The sequence below is a fragment of the Ornithorhynchus anatinus genome, chromosome 21 (genome assembly GCF_004115215.2).
Source record: "Ornithorhynchus anatinus isolate Pmale09 chromosome 21, mOrnAna1.pri.v4, whole genome shotgun sequence".
NCBI classification, from domain to species: domain Eukaryota; kingdom Metazoa; phylum Chordata; class Mammalia; order Monotremata; family Ornithorhynchidae; genus Ornithorhynchus; species Ornithorhynchus anatinus.
This window is the reverse complement of record NC_041748.1, coordinates 16,233,672-16,253,501: the sequence shown is the minus strand read 5'-3', so window position 1 is coordinate 16,253,501 and position 19,830 is coordinate 16,233,672. Positions and strand designations below refer to the sequence as shown.

Genomic DNA, 19,830 nt, shown 5'->3' with positions numbered 1-19,830 from the left:
TCTCAGCTAACCCCTTTCCAGCTTGTTGGCCCCACGTATCCCTGTGCGTCTGTATGGGTAGGCCTCGCGTGTGCATGCATATGGCAGGGGAAGGGAGAGTATGTCACGATTCCCTTGTACATGTGTGTGTGTGGGACTGTCGGGAAAGAATCCTGGCAGGGGAAAATGGAAAATAGAAACAAAAGTCCAAAAGGGTATTACTGCAGAAAAACCAAAACAATGCTTCACTTCCTCCCGCAGACAGATGTTTTGATAATATCCTTCTTCAGCACCGAAGAGCACGGCCTCTTACTTCAGGAGAGCTTCCCTCGGCCGGCTGCTTACCAGGCCCTGCTGGGCCTCGAGGTGCCACATTATTACTTCGCCAGGAAGGTAAGCGGCCCTCTCCCCGCCCACCTGCCAATGGCTCAGGTTGGGGCCCTCACTGGGGCAGATTCTCCCAAAACCCCAGAATGGACCGGTGTCCCCGACCAACCTCGAAGGGAAGAGTCGGGACCGGGTTCATTTTGGATTCTGGGTCAAGATTGAACAAGAGACACCTCCTGATGGCCCTTGCCAGTGGTACCTAGTGATTAAAAAGTTTCTGGGATACAAATACTCATCTAAGTAGGTAAAGGTCTAGATAAGCACCTTAGGTGAGTTTTTCATGGTCAGATGCAGCCTCGAAGACCTCTACCCGTCCCTTCACATGGCTCGGAGTGAGCCGATTACAGTAGTTCGCTACTCCCGAGTTCCCCGTCCAGTTTTTGGGCTGGTGACAGAGTGGCCTGGTGGTCCCAGCCCAGACCGGCTGCCGTCCTCTTGTGCAGCGGCTACAGAAGACCCCGAGTCCCCCGGGCCCCCAGTTCAGGTGGGGTCCCTGTACCCCTTCCGCAGCCACGGAAATGCCGAGCCCTGCCTCGTCCCCAACTCACGATTGTCCGGGCGCCGGAGCCCACTGGAACACCGACCCTTCGCGGGGTGTCTCTGACGCAAACTTCTGTGGAGCTGGTCCACTTTGTCTGCAAAGAAATTCCAGCACTCGCGTCGGTGAAGTCTCGAGGGAATTTGGGTCTATATGGCTCAGTGGAAAGAGCCTGGGCTTCGGAGTTAGAGGTCATGGGTTCGACTCCCGGCTCTGCCACTTGTCAGCTGTGTGACGGTGGGCAAGTCACTTAACTTCTCTGTGCCTCAGTTACCTCATCTGTAAAATGGGGATTAACTGTGAACCTCACGTGGGACAACCTGATTACCCCGTATCTACGCCAGCGCTTAGAACAGTGCTCTGCACATAGTAAGCGCTTAACAAATAACATTATTATTATTATTATCTATGTATTTGGATCCATACTTTAAGGTTGAGCAGGGACTATAACCAACCTGATTAACTTGTATCAACCCGGCGCTTAGCATCACGTTTCGCACATAAGAGCTAAACAAACAAGAAGCAGTGTGGCCTGGTGGATAGAGTCAGGACATGGGTTCTAATCCACCTCTGCCACGTACCTGCCGGGTAACCTGGGGCAAGGCAACTTCTCTGTGCCTCAGTTACCTCATCTGTAAACTGGGCATTAAGACTGTGAGCCCCACGTGGGACTTGGACCGTGTCCGACTTGATTAGTTTCTGTCTACTCCAGTGCTTAGTACAGTGCCTGGCATGTAGTAAGCATTTACCAAATAACCTTGAAAAAAAAAAGGTCCCAGAGGAATTTTCTCTTGTCATTTCTACCTTACAGGCACCTCTGTATTCTCCACATTTACGCTTTACTTCATGTGCTTTTTTTTCCTCATCTCATTTTTCCCTTTTGACCGTCACTGCTCGTAGTTGTTGTCCCAGAGAGGATGTATATATACGGCAGTTGTAAGTATCCTATTTCTTCTCTGCTCTTTCCATCTGGCAGCCAAATCCAGCTTGTCTTGTTTTCCTCCAGCTCCTTGGACTTGAAAGTTCAGGGAAGTTTGACAGTGGTAATTCTTTTTAATACGTGGTTAGCATAATAGAACTAGTAGTGACAGTAATGATATTTGTTGAGGGCCCCAGGGGTGAAATTCACTCTACTGAACGCTTGGGAGAGTGCTATGGTAGTAATAGTAGATTATCGATGATATTTATTGAATGCCAGCTACGTGTAGTGTGCTACTAAGAGTTTGGGAAAGTACAACAGAAGAAGCCGTAGAAGAATAATAATAATGATGGTATTTGTTAAGCGCTTACTATGTTCCCCCGGGACTATTCATTCAGTCATATTTATTGAGCGCTTACTATGTGCAGAGCACTGTACTAAGCGTTCGGAATATACAATTCGGCAACATATAGAGCTGATCCCTGCCCAATGACAGGCTCAAAGTCTAAATGACTGTTCTAATAATAATAATAATGTTGGTATTGGTTAAGCACTCACTATGTGCAAACACTGTTCTAAGTGCTGGGGGAGATACAAGGTCATCAGGTTGTCCCGAGTGGGGCTCACACGCTTAATCCCCATTTTCCAGAGAGGGGAACTGAGGCCCAGAGAAGTGAAGTAACTTCCCCAAGGTCACACAGCGGACAGGTGGCGGATGCGGCATTAGAACCCTTGGCCTCTGACTCCCAAGCCCGCGCTCTTTCCACGAAGCCACGCTGCTTCAATAGTAACCCAACTTGTTCCTATCTACCCCAGCACTCAGTTCGGTGGCTGGCCCGCAGTAAGCGCTTAACAAATACCGTCATTATTATTATTAATTATTATTAATAGTAATAGAAATAGCTGTATCATCGATGGTAGTGGTGGAGTTCTTGTTGGATTGTGCACTCTCTCAAACACTTGGGATGCTAAACGCTTAGTACGGTGCTAAGTGCTTAGTTCAGTGCTCTGCACAGAGTAAGCGCTGACTGACTCTTTTTTTCCCTTCAGTGGGCAGGATCACCATCAAGTGGCTAGTTCTCTAATAGCGGGTGGCCCGGCCTCGGGGGTGTCCGAAAGCTCACCCCAGGAACCCCTCTTTCCCCCCAATCCCGGCTCGGAATCCGACCCCCCCTTAAAGGGTTGGGTCGCAGATAGGTGTTATCCTTTCTTTTAATGGTATTTGTTAAGTGCTATGTGCTAAGCGCTGGGGTAGATTCAAGATGATCAGTTTGGACGCAGTCCGTGTACCACACGGGACTCACGGCATCAATCCCCGCCTTAGAAGTGAAGTGACCGAGGCCCGAAGAAGTTAAGTGACTTGCCCACAGTCACACAGCAGACAAGTGGCAGAGTCGGAGTTAAAACCCGGGTCCTCTGACTCCCAGACCCGGACCCTTCCCACTAGGTCCTGCTGCTTCTCATATCAATTCCACCGATAGGGCCCAAATGGTTGTATTCCAGGCAAGTGGGGGAAGAGTTGTTTCCTTCAACAAGCGGAAAGCCTCAAGGCTGCAAAAACTAGATGACGAGGAAACCAGCCCAAGAGGGGCCCGGTCGGGAAGCAGCGGGGCCTAGTGGGGAGAACCTGGGCCTGGGAGTCAGAGGACCTGGGTCCTCATCCCGGCTCCACCACGTGCCTGCCTCTGATCTTGGGCAAGTCGTGTCCCTTCTCTGAGCCTCGTTTCCCTCATCTGCACAATGGGGATTCAATACCTGTTCTACCTCTTACTTAGACTGTGAGCCCCATGTGGGACCTGATTCCCTGGAACCTACCCCAGTGTTTAGAACAGTTCTTGACAAATACCACAATTAATATAATTATTATTATTTGTGGGAACACCAAAAGAGAGGGTGATCAATAATAATATTGATAATAAGTGGTATTTGTTAAGCGCTTACTATAAGCCGAACACTGTACTAAGTGCTGGGGAAGGTATAAGAAAATCAGGTCCCACGTGGGGCTCCAAGTCTAAGGAGGAAGGAAAGTGGATATCGAATCCCCATTTTGCGAATGACAGAACTGAGACCCAGAGAAGTGACGCGACTTGCCAAGGTCACCCAGCAGACAAGCGGCGGAGCCAGGATGAGAACCCAGGTCCCCCGACCCCCAAGCCCGACTTCTTTCTATTAGGTCAAGCTGATTCCCAGACGGTTTATTTACTGAGCGCATATTGAGTGCCAAACAACTGTTCTAAGCGCTCGGGAGGGGATAAGAGAGGAAGAAGACAGTCCCTGCCCTGAAAGAGTCTGAGATTGAACGGGATGTGTTGATGAATCGAAAGATTTATCACCACCCGACCTCCGGAACCAGAAAACGGAGCGAGTCCGGACGGCGACAATGAATCGGCGGGTAAACCGTGACATTTGTCATTTAGCCAGGAGAGACGGAGAAAGAAGAACCGGTGGATTCCGGATCCTCCCAGATCCCCCCCATGGTAGCCAAGAAACCCCTGCGAGACTTTATCGGGCTGGAAGGGTGCGACAAGCCCACCCGGGACGCGATGCTCAATTTCAGTTTCTTCGTCACCATCGGAGATATGGACGAGGCCTTCAAATCCATCAAGCTCATCAAAAGGTGAGGGGATTGGTTTTCTTGTTGTTGCTGTTGTTTGTTCTCCTTGCCGTTTCGTGACCGTATTCTGGCCCTATGGTGCGCTGTCCCCCGCCGACAGGCCCCTGAGACGTAGTAGAGTTTCCGGACTTTGCTAGTACCTTCTAGCGCTCTGTTAGGGTGATGGGAAACAGATGAGTGGTGTTCTTCGCCTCTCCAAGGCTGGCAGGCACACTCGTTTCCCTTCATTTGGCCACTTGAGTCGAAATATTTGGGGCCTTTCCTCGTCGACTGGCATGGCACCGGCATGGATGCGCTGCCCGGAGTTGGGGTGATAAAATGGGTGCAGCAGGGTCTTGGCCCGGTTCTTCGAGGAGAGCTCCACGAGCGCTAAAGCCGGGGAAGCGATTGCCTCAGGGGACCCGGCCAGAGAGGCCGGGAGTTGATGGTGGCGGGGCAACCAGGGTTGAAAATGCAAATGTACCAAGGCCGAGTTGGAAGCGGTGTCTGGGTGAAGTTAAGGAGGTCTAGGGGCGGCAGGGACGTGACGACACCGGAGCAGGAAAGGGGACGGTCAGGGCTCCGTTCCCCCTCCCCCTCAGAGGAGCGCGCTCTTGTTTTATGCTGTCGAGTCGCCTCCAAACCATAGTAATAATGTTGGTATTTGGTAGTGTTGGTAGTGTCGCCGTGGTCGCTTCTCTCCCAAATCGCCCCACCTCCATCTGCATTCGTTCGGGTAGTGGATCCACAGAGTTTTCTTGGTTAAATTATGGAAGTGGTTTACCACTGCTTTCTTTCTAGCAGTCAACTTGAGTCTCTGCCCTTGATTCTCTCCCATGCCGCCGCTGCCTGGCACAGGGGGGTTTTAACTTGTAGCAGATAGTCTTCCACTCGCTAGCCCCTGCCCAAGCTAGGAATTGAACAGGTAGCCTCCGCTTGACTCTTCATCCCATAATTGAGACTGATAGAGGACTGGAAACTCTCCAGCTGCCGTCCTGAGAGGAGGAGCGCTGTAGTGTTGGCAATCCGTGCGATTGTGTATGATGTCATGACTTTCCGAAATGGTGTTTGGCAGAACCCTTTCGCTAACAGGGTAACATTGATAGCGTGTACGTATGTGATGTACACACGGGGTGCACGAAATGCCTTCGGAAGGCGGGGAGGGAGCGGCGGAATCTTCCCCGCCTCAGGGGAGCCAGATGGGCGGAGCAGGCCCTATGTGGCTACGTCAGGAGGATTCTGAGCCTTGGTGTGGGGCACCTTCCGGGGCCAGGGAAACCGAGTCACCTGAATGGAAAAAGGAAGGGGTTGATGAAGCCACCCAGAAAGAGATCCAGCTTACCTCGGGGTAGAGGTTTATGCTGCACCTCCGTTCCAATTTTAACCCTATCTCAATCAATCAGTCGATCAACAGGGAATCAATCAGTCGGTCAGTTGATTGTCGTATTATACTCTCCCAAGTGCTGTGTACAGTGCTCTGCACACAGTAAGTGCTCGATAAATTCAAGGGAATTAATCAGTTGAGTGTTTACTGTGTGCGGAGCACTGTACTAAGTGTTTGGGACAGTCCAATATAACAGAGTCGGTAGATACGTTTCCTGCCCACAATGCGTCTAGAAGGAGTGACAGACATTAATAGAAATAAATAAACGACGGATGTGGACATAAGTGCTGTGGGGCTGAGGGAGGGGTGGATTGAGGGAGCAAATCTAAGTACAAGGGTGACTCAGAAGGGAGTGGGAAAAGAGGAAATGAAGGCTTAGTCCAGGAAGGCCCCTTGGAGGAGATGGGCCTTCAGTAAGGCTTTGAAGAGGGGGAGAGTCATTGTCAGATGTGAAGAGGGAGGGCGTTCCAGGCCGGAGGAGGGACGTGGACAAGAGGTCAACGGCGAAACAGACGAGATGGAGGTTCAATGATGTCGATTCCATCCCCCAGAGTGTGGTCAAGTATGCAGGAACCCCCAAGGGATGCTTTGTTCCCCCTGGGCTCGAGGTGGATTGCCCTGGACCATGCTCACTCTTGCCCTGCTGACAGAAAGTGCTTCGTTGGGAGAAGCAACTGGGGGCAATAACTGGGCAATCTGGGGACCTTCCAACAGCGCGGAGGTCAGTGATCCTTAAATGGATTTTAGGCCACGGTCGCGATGGCAGTCATCACGACACTTTGGTGATTTTGGTTTTTGGGTTTTTTTTATGGTATTTAGTGTTTACTACATGCCAGGATCTGTAGTGAGCACTGGGGTAGATACAGGATAATCGGGTCGGTCCCAGTCCCAGTCCCACGTGGGGCTCCACAGCTTTATTCCCCCATTTTACAGATGAGGTAACCGAAACCCAGAGGAAGTGAAGTGACTCACCCAAGATCACGGAGCAGATAAGCAGATAAGGGACTAGAACCCGGGTCCTCTGATTCCTAGGCCTGTGCTCTTTCCACTAGGCCACGCTGCTTTTTGCAGCAAAGCTCTTCCTGTCAGTGGGGCAAAAACATACAAAAGGTTCAGGGCAAGCCATTGTAGCCCCTATGATAATAATAATGATAATGGTGTGCCAAGCTCCGTTCTAAGCGCTGGGGTGGAGATAAGTTAATCAGCTTGGACACGGTCCCTGTCCCACATGGGGCTCACAGTCTCCATCCCCATTTCACAGAAGAGGTAACAGAGACACAGAGAAGTGAAGGGACTTGCCCAAGGTCACACAGCAGACACGTGGCGAAGCCGGGATTAGAACCCAGGTCCTTCTGACTGCCGGGCCTGTGATCTATGAACTGTGCCATGCTGCTGCTTAATAAAAATAATCGCAGTATCTGATAAGCGCTTATTATGTGCCAGGCATTTAACTAAGTTCTGGGGTAGATACAAGCAAATCGGGTTGGACACAGTCCCCATCCCATGTGGGGCTTTACAAATGAGGTCACTGAGGGCCCAGAGAAGTGAAGTGACTTGCGCAAGGTCACGCAGCAGACAAGTGGCAGAGCCAGGATTAGACCTTTCGACTCCCAGGCCCTCATTCTATCTACTAAGCCACTCTGCTTCCCAGACACGACTCAAACCGACGTCCGGCCAATGGTCGGACACGCCTTTTCCCTCTTAACTACTGGGGTCTGAGCAGGGCTCACGCCAAGGTCAAGGGGCCAGAAAAGAGGCACTGCTGGGCTCTCATGGGCACAGCAGGCAAACGTGCAAGGATTCTCTCTCTCTGCCGGTTGCAAACCTCAGGGCAGCTCTTCTGCCATGGAGGCCCATGCGACCTGAATAAGATCCACCAGAACTGAGGAGGCCAATCAGAAGATTTATTATTCGGATATTGGATTGCAGCCATGTTACCTCCCCCAGCCCCAAAACGTCCAGGGAGCCAGACCTGAGGCCGAGCCCTAGTACGTACCAGTCGACAGGACTCTCCAGAAGCCACATTTTCAAACCCCAGCATCGTCAGACTGCCAGAGAGCAAAGAGCTGATTTTTCCAACTTTAATGTACGTTTAGAATCACATATACACGCTGATATTGGCAGGAATAACATGTTTTAAATAACCCATTATCTTGTGGAAAAAACCCAACTGAAATCGATTAAGGGAACCTAGCTCAAAGAAGACTGGCCTCCTGGGTGTTTCTCCACCCGATGGATTCGTGGGAATCGTAGTTCCAACGCCCCGGCGGTCTGTCCAAGATGCTGTTTCAGGGATCCAATCCTCAGAGCCCCACAAGGGCTGTGGGACAGGTGGACCATCCCAGCAAAATCCGGGGCCCTCCCAGAACTCACGAGCCAGCTCGATCATCTCCCTCGAACGGGGAAGCAGACTCTGGAATTTGAAAAGCCGAAGGGGCGTGAGAGACAGGCTTTTGATAAGAATCTGTATAGCTCCCGGGCTTTCTTTTGCCCCTTCCCGGGGCCCTGCGAATTTCCTGCCCTTGGACAAAATCGCCCACCAGGCTTTGAGGACCTCGGTCAAAAAGGAAGGTGATGGGGGCTGGCGGGAGACAGCAGAGGATTCTGGGTCCCGAACCCACTCTCTTGGGCCCCTCGCTCAGACGCTTCCAGGACCGGACTGGCCCGTGTACCATTCAGGCCTAGATCCCACTCCGGATCAGGCCAGCGGGGAAATCCACAGACTGCCCTCGGAAGGAGAAATTCCCGGTATTGATGTGCAGGAACACCCCTTCCGTATGCCCCTTTTTTGTCATCTCTCTCCCCGCCTCCCCCCTCACCCCCCCGCCCAAGGCAAATAGGTGTACGTTTTTCTCTCCCAGGTCCTGGCAGACCTCATCCCCAAGGAAGGCTCAGTTTCCATTCTACTTGTGGACACTTGGGCTGCCTTATCTCACTTGAGGGCAAACTACGGTAACGCCAAAATAACTCACCCACACCGCCCCCGTTTCCAACCAGCCCTGCCTCGCTCGTTCACCCGTCCACAGAAACGCCCTCGAAACCCCTACCCTCTTTCTCGTCTGCCGTTGCCGCCCTCGGGCAGAAGAAGTTATTCTGGGGAAACACGCCCGCAGATCTCGGCCGTGAACCGTCGAGCCCGGGCCCCGGGTTCCATTGGGCCGCAGACGGGAGTCTGGGGGCGGACGGCGGCCGACGCAGATGGGGGACGGAGACACCTCCGGGCTGCCGTCGCGGTCCCCCCGGAGAGCGGAGTCGACAGGCCAAGGCCCTACCTCTGTCGCCGGGAGCCGAGTCAACGAGCACGTAACCGAGTGGTAGCATCGCCTGCTTCCTTAATTCTGTCTGCCTCTCTGCTCCCCTTGCAAAGGGTCAGCCCGGGCAGCTCTACACGATAAAATTCTGTCACTGTACAGGAGAAGGGGTGAGGGACATAGACTATATTAATATATATATATATAATATACATATTCTTTATGCGTATCATACATATGTATATAGCTGTAACCCATCCAACGGGCCACACAGAATGGTCCTCCCCCAGCGACCGAAGCAGGTCGGCGGCATCCGCCACCTCCGCCATTCGGTTGTCTCACCCGTTTACAGGGCCCCGCCCCCCCCAGTCCGGCGCCCCCCCAAGAGTGCGGCGCCCTCCCCAAGGTGGCCCCCTCAGCATGGGGACTCCACGTAGTCATTGTCCAGGCCCCGGCGGAAGCGGGCGGTTAAGGTGCGGCTAATGACGATGACGCGGGGAGCCATGCAGTCCTCCCTCCGGTGGAGGATGTTCCAGATCAAGATGGCGGCGGCCAGCGTGGCCAGGAGGCAGGCCCCGATGTTCAGGTAGCAAGACCAGGACAGGTTGGTGTACGGGCCGATTCGATAGAAGGTCACCAGGCCAATGACGAGGACAAAACCTGCGGAGAGAGGACACTTCAGGGCCGGAAAGAGGGAAAAAAAATGAATCCGGAGGTGGGCCCGACCCTCAGACGGGTAGCCGACGGGAGGGTCGGTGGTTTTTTGGCTTTCTTATGCTACTTGTTAAGTGCTTACTATGTGTCCTAAAGAACACGGAGTGAGATGGCCCATCCCTAACCATTAGATACACTAGACATTAGACATTAGGAGACACAGTTCCTCCGAGGTTCGGAGACTCGGCCTCAGTTACCTCATCGGTAAAAAATGGGGATTAAGAGTGAGAGCCCAAAGTGGGACAGGGACTCTGTTCAACCTGATTAACTTGTATCTACCTCAGTGCTTAGAACAATGCTTGGCTCATAGTAAGCGCTTAACAAGTACCACGACTTCTTCCTACTTCAATTCGGCAGCAAATAGATACAATCCCTACCCAACAAGATTGTGAGCCCCACGTGGGACGGATACTGTGTCCAACCCAATTTGCTTGTGTCCACCCTGGCGCTTAGGACAGTTCCTGGCACATAGTAAACACTTAACAAATACCACGATTATTATTACTAATAAATGTGATGATCGATGGCTGGGCAGTCTTTTGGGATAACCAGCTCCAAAGCCTTGGGAGAAACCGCATCTCAATTGATCGATCAATGCTACTTACTGAACACTTACTGAGTGCAGAGCACTGGACTAAGCAGTCGGGAGAGGACAATATAACAGAGTCGGTAGACATATTCCCCGCCCACAGTGTACAGTGTAGAGGGGGAGAGCTCCATTAAAATAAATTACAGATACATACCTACATTCTGGGTGGCTGAGGAAAGGTGAGTAAAGGGCAAAAATCAGAGCACAGGGGTGACGCAGAAGGGGGAGGGAGGAGGGGAAATGAGGGCTTAGTTGGAGAAGGTCTCTTGGGGGAAATGTGATTTTCAGAAGGCTTTGAAGTTGGGGAGAGTGCTGGTCTGTAGTAAATGAAGGGAGAGGAAGTTTCAGGTCAGAGGAAGGATGTGGGCGAGGGGTCGGCTTCGAGATAGATGAGGTTGAGGTTCAGGGATTAGGGTGGTGTTAGAGGCGAGAAGCGTGTGGGCTGGGCTGTGGTAGCAGAAGGAGCGAGGTGAAGTAGGAGAGGGTGAACTGATCGAGCACTTTATAGCCCACGGTAAAGAGCTTCCGTTTGACACGGAGATGGATGGGCAACCACTGGAGGTTCTTGAGGGGCAGGGCGATGTGAACTGAACATTTTTATCAGAAAAAAACGATCGGGGCAGCAGAGTGAAGCATGGACTGGAGTGGGGAGAGACGGGAGGCAGGGAAGTCTGCGAGGAGGCTGATGCAGAAATCAAGGTGGGAGAGGACAAGGGCTTGGATCAGCGAGGCAGCAGTTTGGATGGAAAGGAAAGGACAGATTTGAGCAGTGTCTCGCAGAGAGTATTAACATCTCCTCTGGGAGGCTGACCCTGATGAACTTCTAAATTTCCCACCTTCTCATGCTTGGAAGCAGCCTGGCCTGGTGGAAAGAACCTGGGCCTGGGAGTCAGAGGACCTGTGTTCACCTCCTGGCTCTGCCACTCGTCTGGTGGATGACCTGGAGCAAGCCACTTCACTTCTCTGTGCCTCAGTTTTCTCACCTGCAAAATGGGGATTAAATCCTCCTCCCTCTGCTTTGACCGAGTCCCCAGTGGGGTGGGGACTCTCTCCAACCTGACTACCTTGTATCTACCCCAGCGTTCAGTACGGTGCTAGGTGCATAGTAAGCGCTTAACGGCAATCATCATTATTATGTTCCTCAACTGCCACTTGAGCATTTCTGCCCCACCTAAACACTCCAGTGCTCACAACCTTGTGGAGCACTTTGGTATATTTTCCCTTGGACTGGGTCCACCAGCCCACCCAACCCCTCAATCAATCAGTCGTATTTATTGCGCACTTACTTGTATAGAGCACTGTACTAAGCGCTTGGGAGAGTACAATACAACAGAGTTGGTTAAAGGGAATGCTCTGCACACAGTAAGCACTCAATAAATACTATTCAGTGAATGAATGAATAATCCTGTTCCTGCCCACAACGAGCTCATGGTCCAGAGGGTGAGACAGACATTAATCTAGACAAATAAATGACAGATATGGACCTAAGGGGTGAATAGAAGGAGCAAATCAGGGAGGTGCAGAAAGAAGTGGGAGAAGAATTTTTAGAGCTTGAAGACAACATCCCCAGCGAAGTCCTCCAACCTGCCAGGGCAAAACCACGCTGGACCTAAAGGATCTGTTTCCGCGAATACCCGAGAGCGCGGAGCTTCCAGCCTCCCCGGAGCTGTGGCAACGGGGACCTTCCGAATGCTCCCTGAGAGGGGAAGCCCCTTGTGGGCGGCAATGTGTCTCTTTTTTAATTTATATAAATATATATCTTTAAAAAAAGGTATTTATTAAGGATTCACTATTTGCCAGGCAGTGTCCTAAATACGGGGGTAAATACAAGCTAATCAGATTAGACACAGTCCCTGTCCCAGATGGGGCTCACAGTCTTAATCCCCAGTTTACAGATGAGGAAACTGAGGTGACTTGCCCACGGTCACGCAGCAGGCAGGTGGCTGAGTGGGATCAGAACCCGGGTCCTTCTGACCCCCTGGCTGGGCTCTTTTCACTAGGCCTCACTGCTTCTCTTATTATATATTATTTTGTATATTATTCATTTATATCAACGTCGGTCTCCCCTTCTAGACTGTAAGCTCATGGAGGGCAGGGAATGTGTCTGTTTATTGTTCTATTGCCTTCTCCCAGATGCTTAGTCCAGTGCTCTGCACACAGTCAGCACTCAAAAAATACGATTATTATATACTGAAAACCGGCTGTAATGTGCCGTCCTAAGCCTTTGGGATAGAATGACGGCTGCAGGAATAGCGATGGCATCTAATTATGTGCCCCCCGGGTGCAGTGCCCTGTAGGAAGAGTCCGGGCACGTATAACGGCAAGCGGAGACCTCGCAAGTAGATTTCCCACCGGCCCCCGAACAGTTCCGTTGTTCCCCGGTTCCCCCTTAGCGAGATTCCGTTTCCAAAGCAAACAAGTGTGGGTCCCGTGTGCCAGAGTGCCTGGGTCTCCCGAGGGTGGGAGGTGAACGAACCGCCCCCGCCGCCACGGATCAGTCTCGCAGCAGCACCAGTTCCCCCCGGCCTTTCCTTCCTGCCCACTTCCTCGGCCCGACCGTTCCGTCGGGAGAGCCTTACCCTCTCGCAACGACGGACGGCTCAGCGGAGATGGAGGCAGAGGCGGCCCGGTCTGGAGGAAGGAGGAGTCCCGGCTTCCAGTCCCAGCTCTCGGCTCTGTCCCCGGCCCCCTGGGTCACCTCAGGCCGGTCACCGAACCTCTCTCGTACCTTAGTCTCCCCACCGCGTCCCCCTCCCCGTCAGACCCAGAGGCCCTTGCGGAGCAAGGACCGGGCCTGATCTGATGATTGTAAATCTACTCTAGGGTTCAGCCCAGTGCTCGGCACAGAATAAGCGTGTAATAAGGCCATGCTGCTTCTTGTGCACTTATTGAGCTCTTACTGAGTGCAGGAGCAGATATGTTTCCTTCCCCCAACAAACTTACTGTCTAAGGGGGAGGCAGACATTACTATAAATAAGTCATTTATACTCTAAAACTTAAAGACGTAATAATAATGTTGGTATTTGTTAAGTGCTTACTATGTGCAGAGCACTGTTCTAAGCACTGGGGTAGATACAGGGTAATCAGGTTGTCCCACGTGGGGCTCACAGTCTTAATCCCCATTTGACAGATGAGGGAACTGAGGCACAGAGAAGTGAAGTGACTTACCCAGAGTCACACAGCTGACAAGTGGCAGAGCCGGGATTCAGACTCATGACCTCTGACTCCCAAGCCCGGGCTCTTTCCCCTGAGCCACGCTGCTTCATCTACCTCCATCTGCCACGTTATGGTAGATACCCATCCACGAGAAACAGCGTGGCCTATGGAAAGAGCCCGGGCCTGGGAATCAGATTTCCTGGGTTCTGTGATCAGTCAGCATCTGCCCAAGGGGTGTCGGCGTCTCTCCTCTCATTCTAAGCCTCTGTTGGTAGAGCGAGCCACCAATAAAGGATCAGCTCCTTGCGGGCAGGGGATGCATCCCTCGCTTCTGTCGACCTTTCTGCGGATCTTAGTTTTGTGCCTCGCTACCAGAGAGCCCCGCCTGCCGGTCACTACAGAGCCTGTTTCCTGAAATCAACAACAGTGGAGGGGCACAAACGGAATAATAATAATAATAATAATCGTGGCATTTGTCAAGTGCTTACAAACACTGTTCTAAGCACTGGGGTAGATACAAGCTAATCAGGTTGGACACAGTCCCTGGGGCTCATAGTCTCAATCCCCATTTTACAAATGAGGGAACTGAGACAGAGAACAGAGACATTAAATTCATTCATTCATTAATTCTATTGTATTTATTGAGCACATACTATGTGCAGAGCACATAGTGACTTGCCCAAGTGACTCGCCCAGTCACACCGCAGGAATGTGGCAAAGTTAGGATTAGAACACCACTCAGTGACCTTACATACATATATGTGTGTATTATATATGCATATTATATTTATATATAATGTATGTGTGAATATATAATATATATAATGTGTGTATATATAATGTGTATGCATATAACACACACATATACATATAAATACGTATGTATGCATATATGTATATATGTTACACACATATACACACAAATGTACATATACTTGTGTCTGTGTATGTATACTGTACTATAAGCACTGGGAAAGATGCAAGCTAGTCCTGTTGAACACAGTCCATGTCTCACATGGGCTCACAGTCTTAATCCCCAGCTGGGGCCAGAGAAGTGAAGTGACTTGCCCAAGACCACACAGCAAACAAGTGACAGAGCTGGGATTAGAACGCCGGTCTTTCTGACTCCCAGGCCCCAGTTCTAGCCACTAGACCACACTACTTCTCTATGCATCCATATATACCCCCAAATAGGCAGCGAGGCCTGGTAGTAGTCATGGTTATTTATTAAGCGCATACCGTACGTGGAGCACTGGCCTGAGCGCTTGCAGAGAATCCCCAGGCCCAGTGGAAAGAGCAGGGGCTGGGGAAGCAGGAGAACGCGCCTTGCATCTCCCCTAGCTGTTTGCACAGGGCGAGGGCTTCATCCATGCCGGGACACAAATACAACCGATACAAAATACAGATCCCGCCTCAGTAAGCCAACACTGCTTGCAAACGAGGCTCAGAAGGTACTGCTTTGATCCCCGGGGCAGGGGGGGCCTGCAGAGGAACCCCAGATTGCCGGCCCGCCCCCTGAAAACTGAACCCTCCGGGATGCTCCCACATGACTCCCTACTCGGCCTGGGAGCAGAGCCGATTGGTTCTAGGGTGTTCTTCCCCTGCCCTCTCTCCACCCCCAGCCTCCTTCCTCAGTCCTCTCATCTGGAAATTGGGGATGAAGACTGTGAGCCCCACGTGGGACAGGGACCGTGTCCAAGCCGATTCCCTTGGATCCACCCCGGCGCTTAGCACTGTGAGCTCGTTGTGGGCAGAGAATGTGTCTGTTTGTTGTTTTGTACTCTCCCAAGCTTTGCGCACAGTAAGTGCACAATAAATTCGATCTAATGAAGGAATGATTATGGCGCCTGGCGTATAGTTAGCGCTTAACAAATACCATAATTATTATTAGCGTTTTATTAAGCAATTCCAACTGTCTCTCCCTCCCGCCCCTCCGTCTCCCCACCCGAGCACTAGGGATTTCAAGGTCCAGCTTGCATAACAGGTAATGGCCAGCATTTCCTCCTCCCAGGACAGGATATCCTGGTGCCCTCCTGTCTCTCTCTCTCTCTGACTCTGTTTAGAACAACCTCCAGCCCCGGGAGCTGGGGGGGAGGCGGGGGGTGGGGGTAGGGTGGGGAAGGGAGGGTGGGGGGAAAGAACCGGCATCTAAAATTAGCCTCTGGACAGAAGAAAGGCCCTCGGCGGCACACCGGCCTCTTGGTCAGTGAGACAACAAGTCTAAACAGCACCAAAGTGCATTTTCTTTTTGGACAAAACAGCCCTAGGGGGTGCGGGCGGGGAGGGGTTGAGTGGGGACTGGAGGCCAACAGAGGCAGGGACCTCAGCAGAGAGAGAATCTCAAAACCGTCTGAATTAATCATAATAATAATTGTGGAATTTGTTAAGCGCTTACTACATGCTGGGCACTGTACTAAGCGCTGGGGTGAACACAAGCGAATCGGGTTAGACACGGTCCCTGTCCCAATGGGGCCTCACGGTTTCGATCTCCATTTTACAGATGAGGGAACTGAGGCCCAAGGAAGCAAAGTGCTTGCCCAAGGCCTCACAGCACACTCACGGCAGATCCGGGATTAGAACCCATGACCTTCTGACTCCCAGGGCCGTGTTCTTCTCTAGACTGTAATCTTGTTTCAGGCAGGAAATGTGTCGGCTTATACATATTGTTATATATTCTTCAAAGTACTTAGTCCAGTGCTCTGCACACAGTAAGCGCCCAATAAATACAACTGACTGAGTGATTGGCCCCCCGCTCCTCATTCTACCGGCCTCCCCTCCCCTCCCTCATTTCTCTGGGAAAAGGCCACATACAGGAGAGAAACTGAGAAGCGACTGAGTCTAATGGACAGAGCCCGTGGCTAGGAGCCAGGAGACCAGCTCGGCCCACTAGCCAGCTGGGCGACCTCCGGCAAGACACAGAACCTCCCTGGGGCCTAGGTTGCCACAGCTGTAAAATGGGGATATTAATCCCCACCTTGCCCACACCCCAGAACCTCGCAGGGATGTTGCGAGGACAAAATAAGATAACCGATGTGAAAGCGTGCCAAAAACCCCCCAAGATACCGTTATTAAGCTCCTGTCCTCAGAGATTAACCACGGGCCTCTGGGGCACCAAGCTCTCCATGCTAATCTGAACCAATGACCAAACCCCGGCCCGGCGCAGGTCCCCAACTCCCTCCCTCCCGAGGGAACGGGCCTAGTGGTGTCCCCCTCAATCGATCAATCTATCGTATTTATTGAGCACTTACCCCCCCTTGACAAGGATCATTCTAGAGCCTCCAGTTCACTTCAACCCAGGGGATGCAGCGTGGCCTAGTGACTAAAGCCTGGGCCTGGGAGACAGAAGGACCTGGGTTCTAATTCCCGCTCTGCCACATGTCTGGCGTGGGACCTTGGGCAAGTCGCTTCACTTCTCCGGGCCTCAGTTCCCTCATCTGTGAAAGGGGGGTTAAGGCTGGGAGCCCTACGTGGGACGCGGGCCACGTCCACCCCGATGAGCTTGTACCTACTCCAACGTTTAGATAAGTGCCCAGCACATAGTAAGTGCTTCACGAATACCATAAAAAACAAAATCCTGGATGTTACGGGGGGCCCACTCCAGCTTCGCTTCTTCCAGCCTGGAGTCTGAAGTGAAAGACTTCTCCCTTCGGGGCAGCGAGTGCCAATTTGGTCCTTAGCCAGGAAGCTCAATGTCACACCCTCGGGCTGCCCACAGTAACCCCCTAGTTTCCCCCGACCCTCAGATGTCTGTCCCGCTGCTCAGACAGATTACCCACTCCGACGGGGAGGGGGGTGTCCATCTCCCTTGCTGGGTGCAGTAGAGATCAATCCATCAGTGGCATTTGCTGAGCCCCTATTCTGTGCCGAACGCTGTACTAAACCCTTAGGAGAGGGACCTTGTTTAATTCCCACCTGTGTATTTTCTAGAAGTTTATAGAACAGTGCTCTGCATGCAATAAGTGATTCTTTTTGGGTTTTTTTTTAAGCGGTATTGCTTACTTATTTTGTGGTAGCAGTGGTAGTATTGATTAAGTGCTGAGAAGCCCAGAGAAGCCACGTGGCTTAGTGGCTATAGCCCTAGCCTGGGAGTCAGAAGGACCTGGGTTCTAATCCTGGGTTCTAATCCTAATCCAGCACCGTACTAAGGGCTGGGGTAGATACAAGCTAATCCACGTGGGACTCACCAGTCTTAATCCCCATTTTACGGATGAGGTGACTGAGGCCCAGAGAAGGGAAGTGACTTTCCCCACTTCACTTACAGATGACATAACTGAGATACAGAGAAGGAAAGTGACTTGCCCAAGGTCCCACAGCGGAGCCGGGGATTAGAACCCATGGCCTCTGACTTCCAGGCCCGGGCACTTTCCATTGAGTCTTGCTGCTGTGGAATGAGAAGCAGAGTCAATACACCTTGGGAGACCTCTGTGGCAGAGCCAGGATTAGAACCCAGGTCCTTCTGACTTCCAGGCCCAGGCTCTAGCCACTAAGCCACACGGCCTCTCTGGGCTTCTCAGCACTTAATACTATCACTGCTGTGGTGGAGGTAGAAGATGCCGTCCCTGTCCCCTGGAACTCTACCGCCTAACGGGACTCCATCGATAGTCGGACCCATCCCCGCACAACGGGTGACACCTACTGTGTGCAGAGCACTGTGCTAAGCAGTTGGGAGAGTTCAATGCAGATGAGAGATGAGATCCCTAGGAGTTTGCAATCCCAGATCAGCGCCTTCAATGGGAAAGGGAAATTGAAAAATGTTCCCCGTTTCTGTCTCAGGAAACTTTCCCACAGGCCTCTTTGTGGGAAAAGGAAGACGTGCCATGACTAAGGAGAATTCCCAGGGCCTCTGGCCCTCTCCCCCCCATCCCACCTCCAGGTTTCTAACCCCCCCCCCTCGCTTAAATAGCCTAAAGCATTGGAATTATTTGGATGCTAAACACAAGCCTCTTTCTGGAAGGAGACTTTCTCCAGAAAGATAGGAGCCTGGGAATTGTGTTCCTATCTTTCAGTATTTCCAGAATGATTCACTTCCAGAGTTCCTGCAGTTTCCTCTCTGGGATTCTAGTCAGAACAATTCATTCATCATCGCAAAGTGCAGCGGATCCATGTACTGTACACAGTTTGGGGAAAAAAAAATTCCATTCAACTTCTTTTGGTCCCTGGCCACCCACAGCCCCATCCAAAACGGCCGTAGACTGTGCACCTCCTTGCCAGACCCGATTACCTCCTTCCTACCCCGGCGCTCAGCACAGTGCTGGGCACATGGTAAGGACGATGGTGGCGACGATGGAGTCTTCCATCGAGAACAGTGGGCGGACCTTGGACGGGAGACTTCAGTTCCAAAAGCCTGCTCACGGGAATTGATTCTAGCGCCGGTGGTTTGCGCAGCTCCGCTCTCTCTCCTTCAGGCGCACTGCACTCTCCCAAGCGCTTAATACAGTGCCCTGCACACAGTAAGCACTCAATAAATACCATCGATTGATGGACTGATCGATCGATCATTCCTGTCCGTGCCGTGTCCCTTGGGGGCGGTGTGGGACGACAAGCACCTGGGCTAGGAGGAAGAACACGGGCCTGGTTTTTGGGAGACCTGGGTTTGAATCCAAGCTCCGCCACACAAGCTATGAGACCTTGGGCTAGTCATTCTCCTTCTCTGTGCCTCCATTTCCTCATCGGAAAAATGGGGATTAAATACCTGTTTCCCCATCCCTTAGACCGTGAACCCCATGTGGGACAAGGGCTGGTGTCTGACCTGATGATCTTATGTCTACTCTGGTGCTCAGTACAGTCCCTGGCCCATAGCTAGCGCTTAACAAATACTACAATAATTAGTGTTGCTATTGAGCGAGAAGGTGAGTGGGGTGCAGTCAAAAGACCTTGACTAATTAATTAACAATCATTACAGTTAATCAGTAAGTTATGGCATTTACGAAGTGCTTACTCTGTGTCCTCCCTCCTACTTAAGCCAAGAGCCTCCTGTGGGAGAGGGACTGAGCCCCAGCTGAGGAGATTGTGTCCACCCCAGCTCTTACTACAGTGCTCGACACATAATAAGCGCTTAACAAAGATCATATAAAAATCAAAAAGCTATGTGTCCACCACTACGCTAGACTCTGGGGAAGAATCAAGATAATCAGATTGGACACAACCCCGTTCCCACCCAGGGCTTGCAGTCCAAATAGGAGGGAGGGCACGTGGGTGTCTTCCCCTCATTTTACCAAAGAACATTTTACCAAACTGAGGCCCAGAAAAGCGAAGTGCCTTGCGAAAGGTCACACAACAATTCTGCAAAGCTCTCTATATAAAAGATCAGCCGCTTAAGT

General features: G+C 51.7%; 2 protein-coding genes across 2 annotated transcripts in view; one reads left to right on the top strand and one right to left on the bottom strand.

Annotated features, from left to right (window-relative positions):
• IFT140 (intraflagellar transport 140) overlaps positions 1–19,830 on the top strand; it is an 88,986-nt gene that overhangs the window by 31,644 nt on the left and 37,512 nt on the right. Inside the window, exons 17-18 of the mRNA XM_029049227.2 lie at positions 241–372; positions 4,241–4,440. Of these exons, the coding sequence (XP_028905060.1) occupies positions 241–372; positions 4,241–4,440 (332 nt within the window). The remainder of the gene's footprint in view (positions 1–240; positions 373–4,240; positions 4,441–19,830) is intronic.
• TMEM204 (transmembrane protein 204) overlaps positions 7,684–19,830 on the bottom strand; it is a 32,679-nt gene continuing 20,532 nt past the window's right edge. Inside the window, exon 3 of the mRNA XM_029049230.2 lies at positions 7,684–9,711. Coding sequence (XP_028905063.1) covers positions 9,467–9,711 — 245 coding nt within the window. The 3' untranslated portion in view covers positions 7,684–9,466. The remainder of the gene's footprint in view (positions 9,712–19,830) is intronic.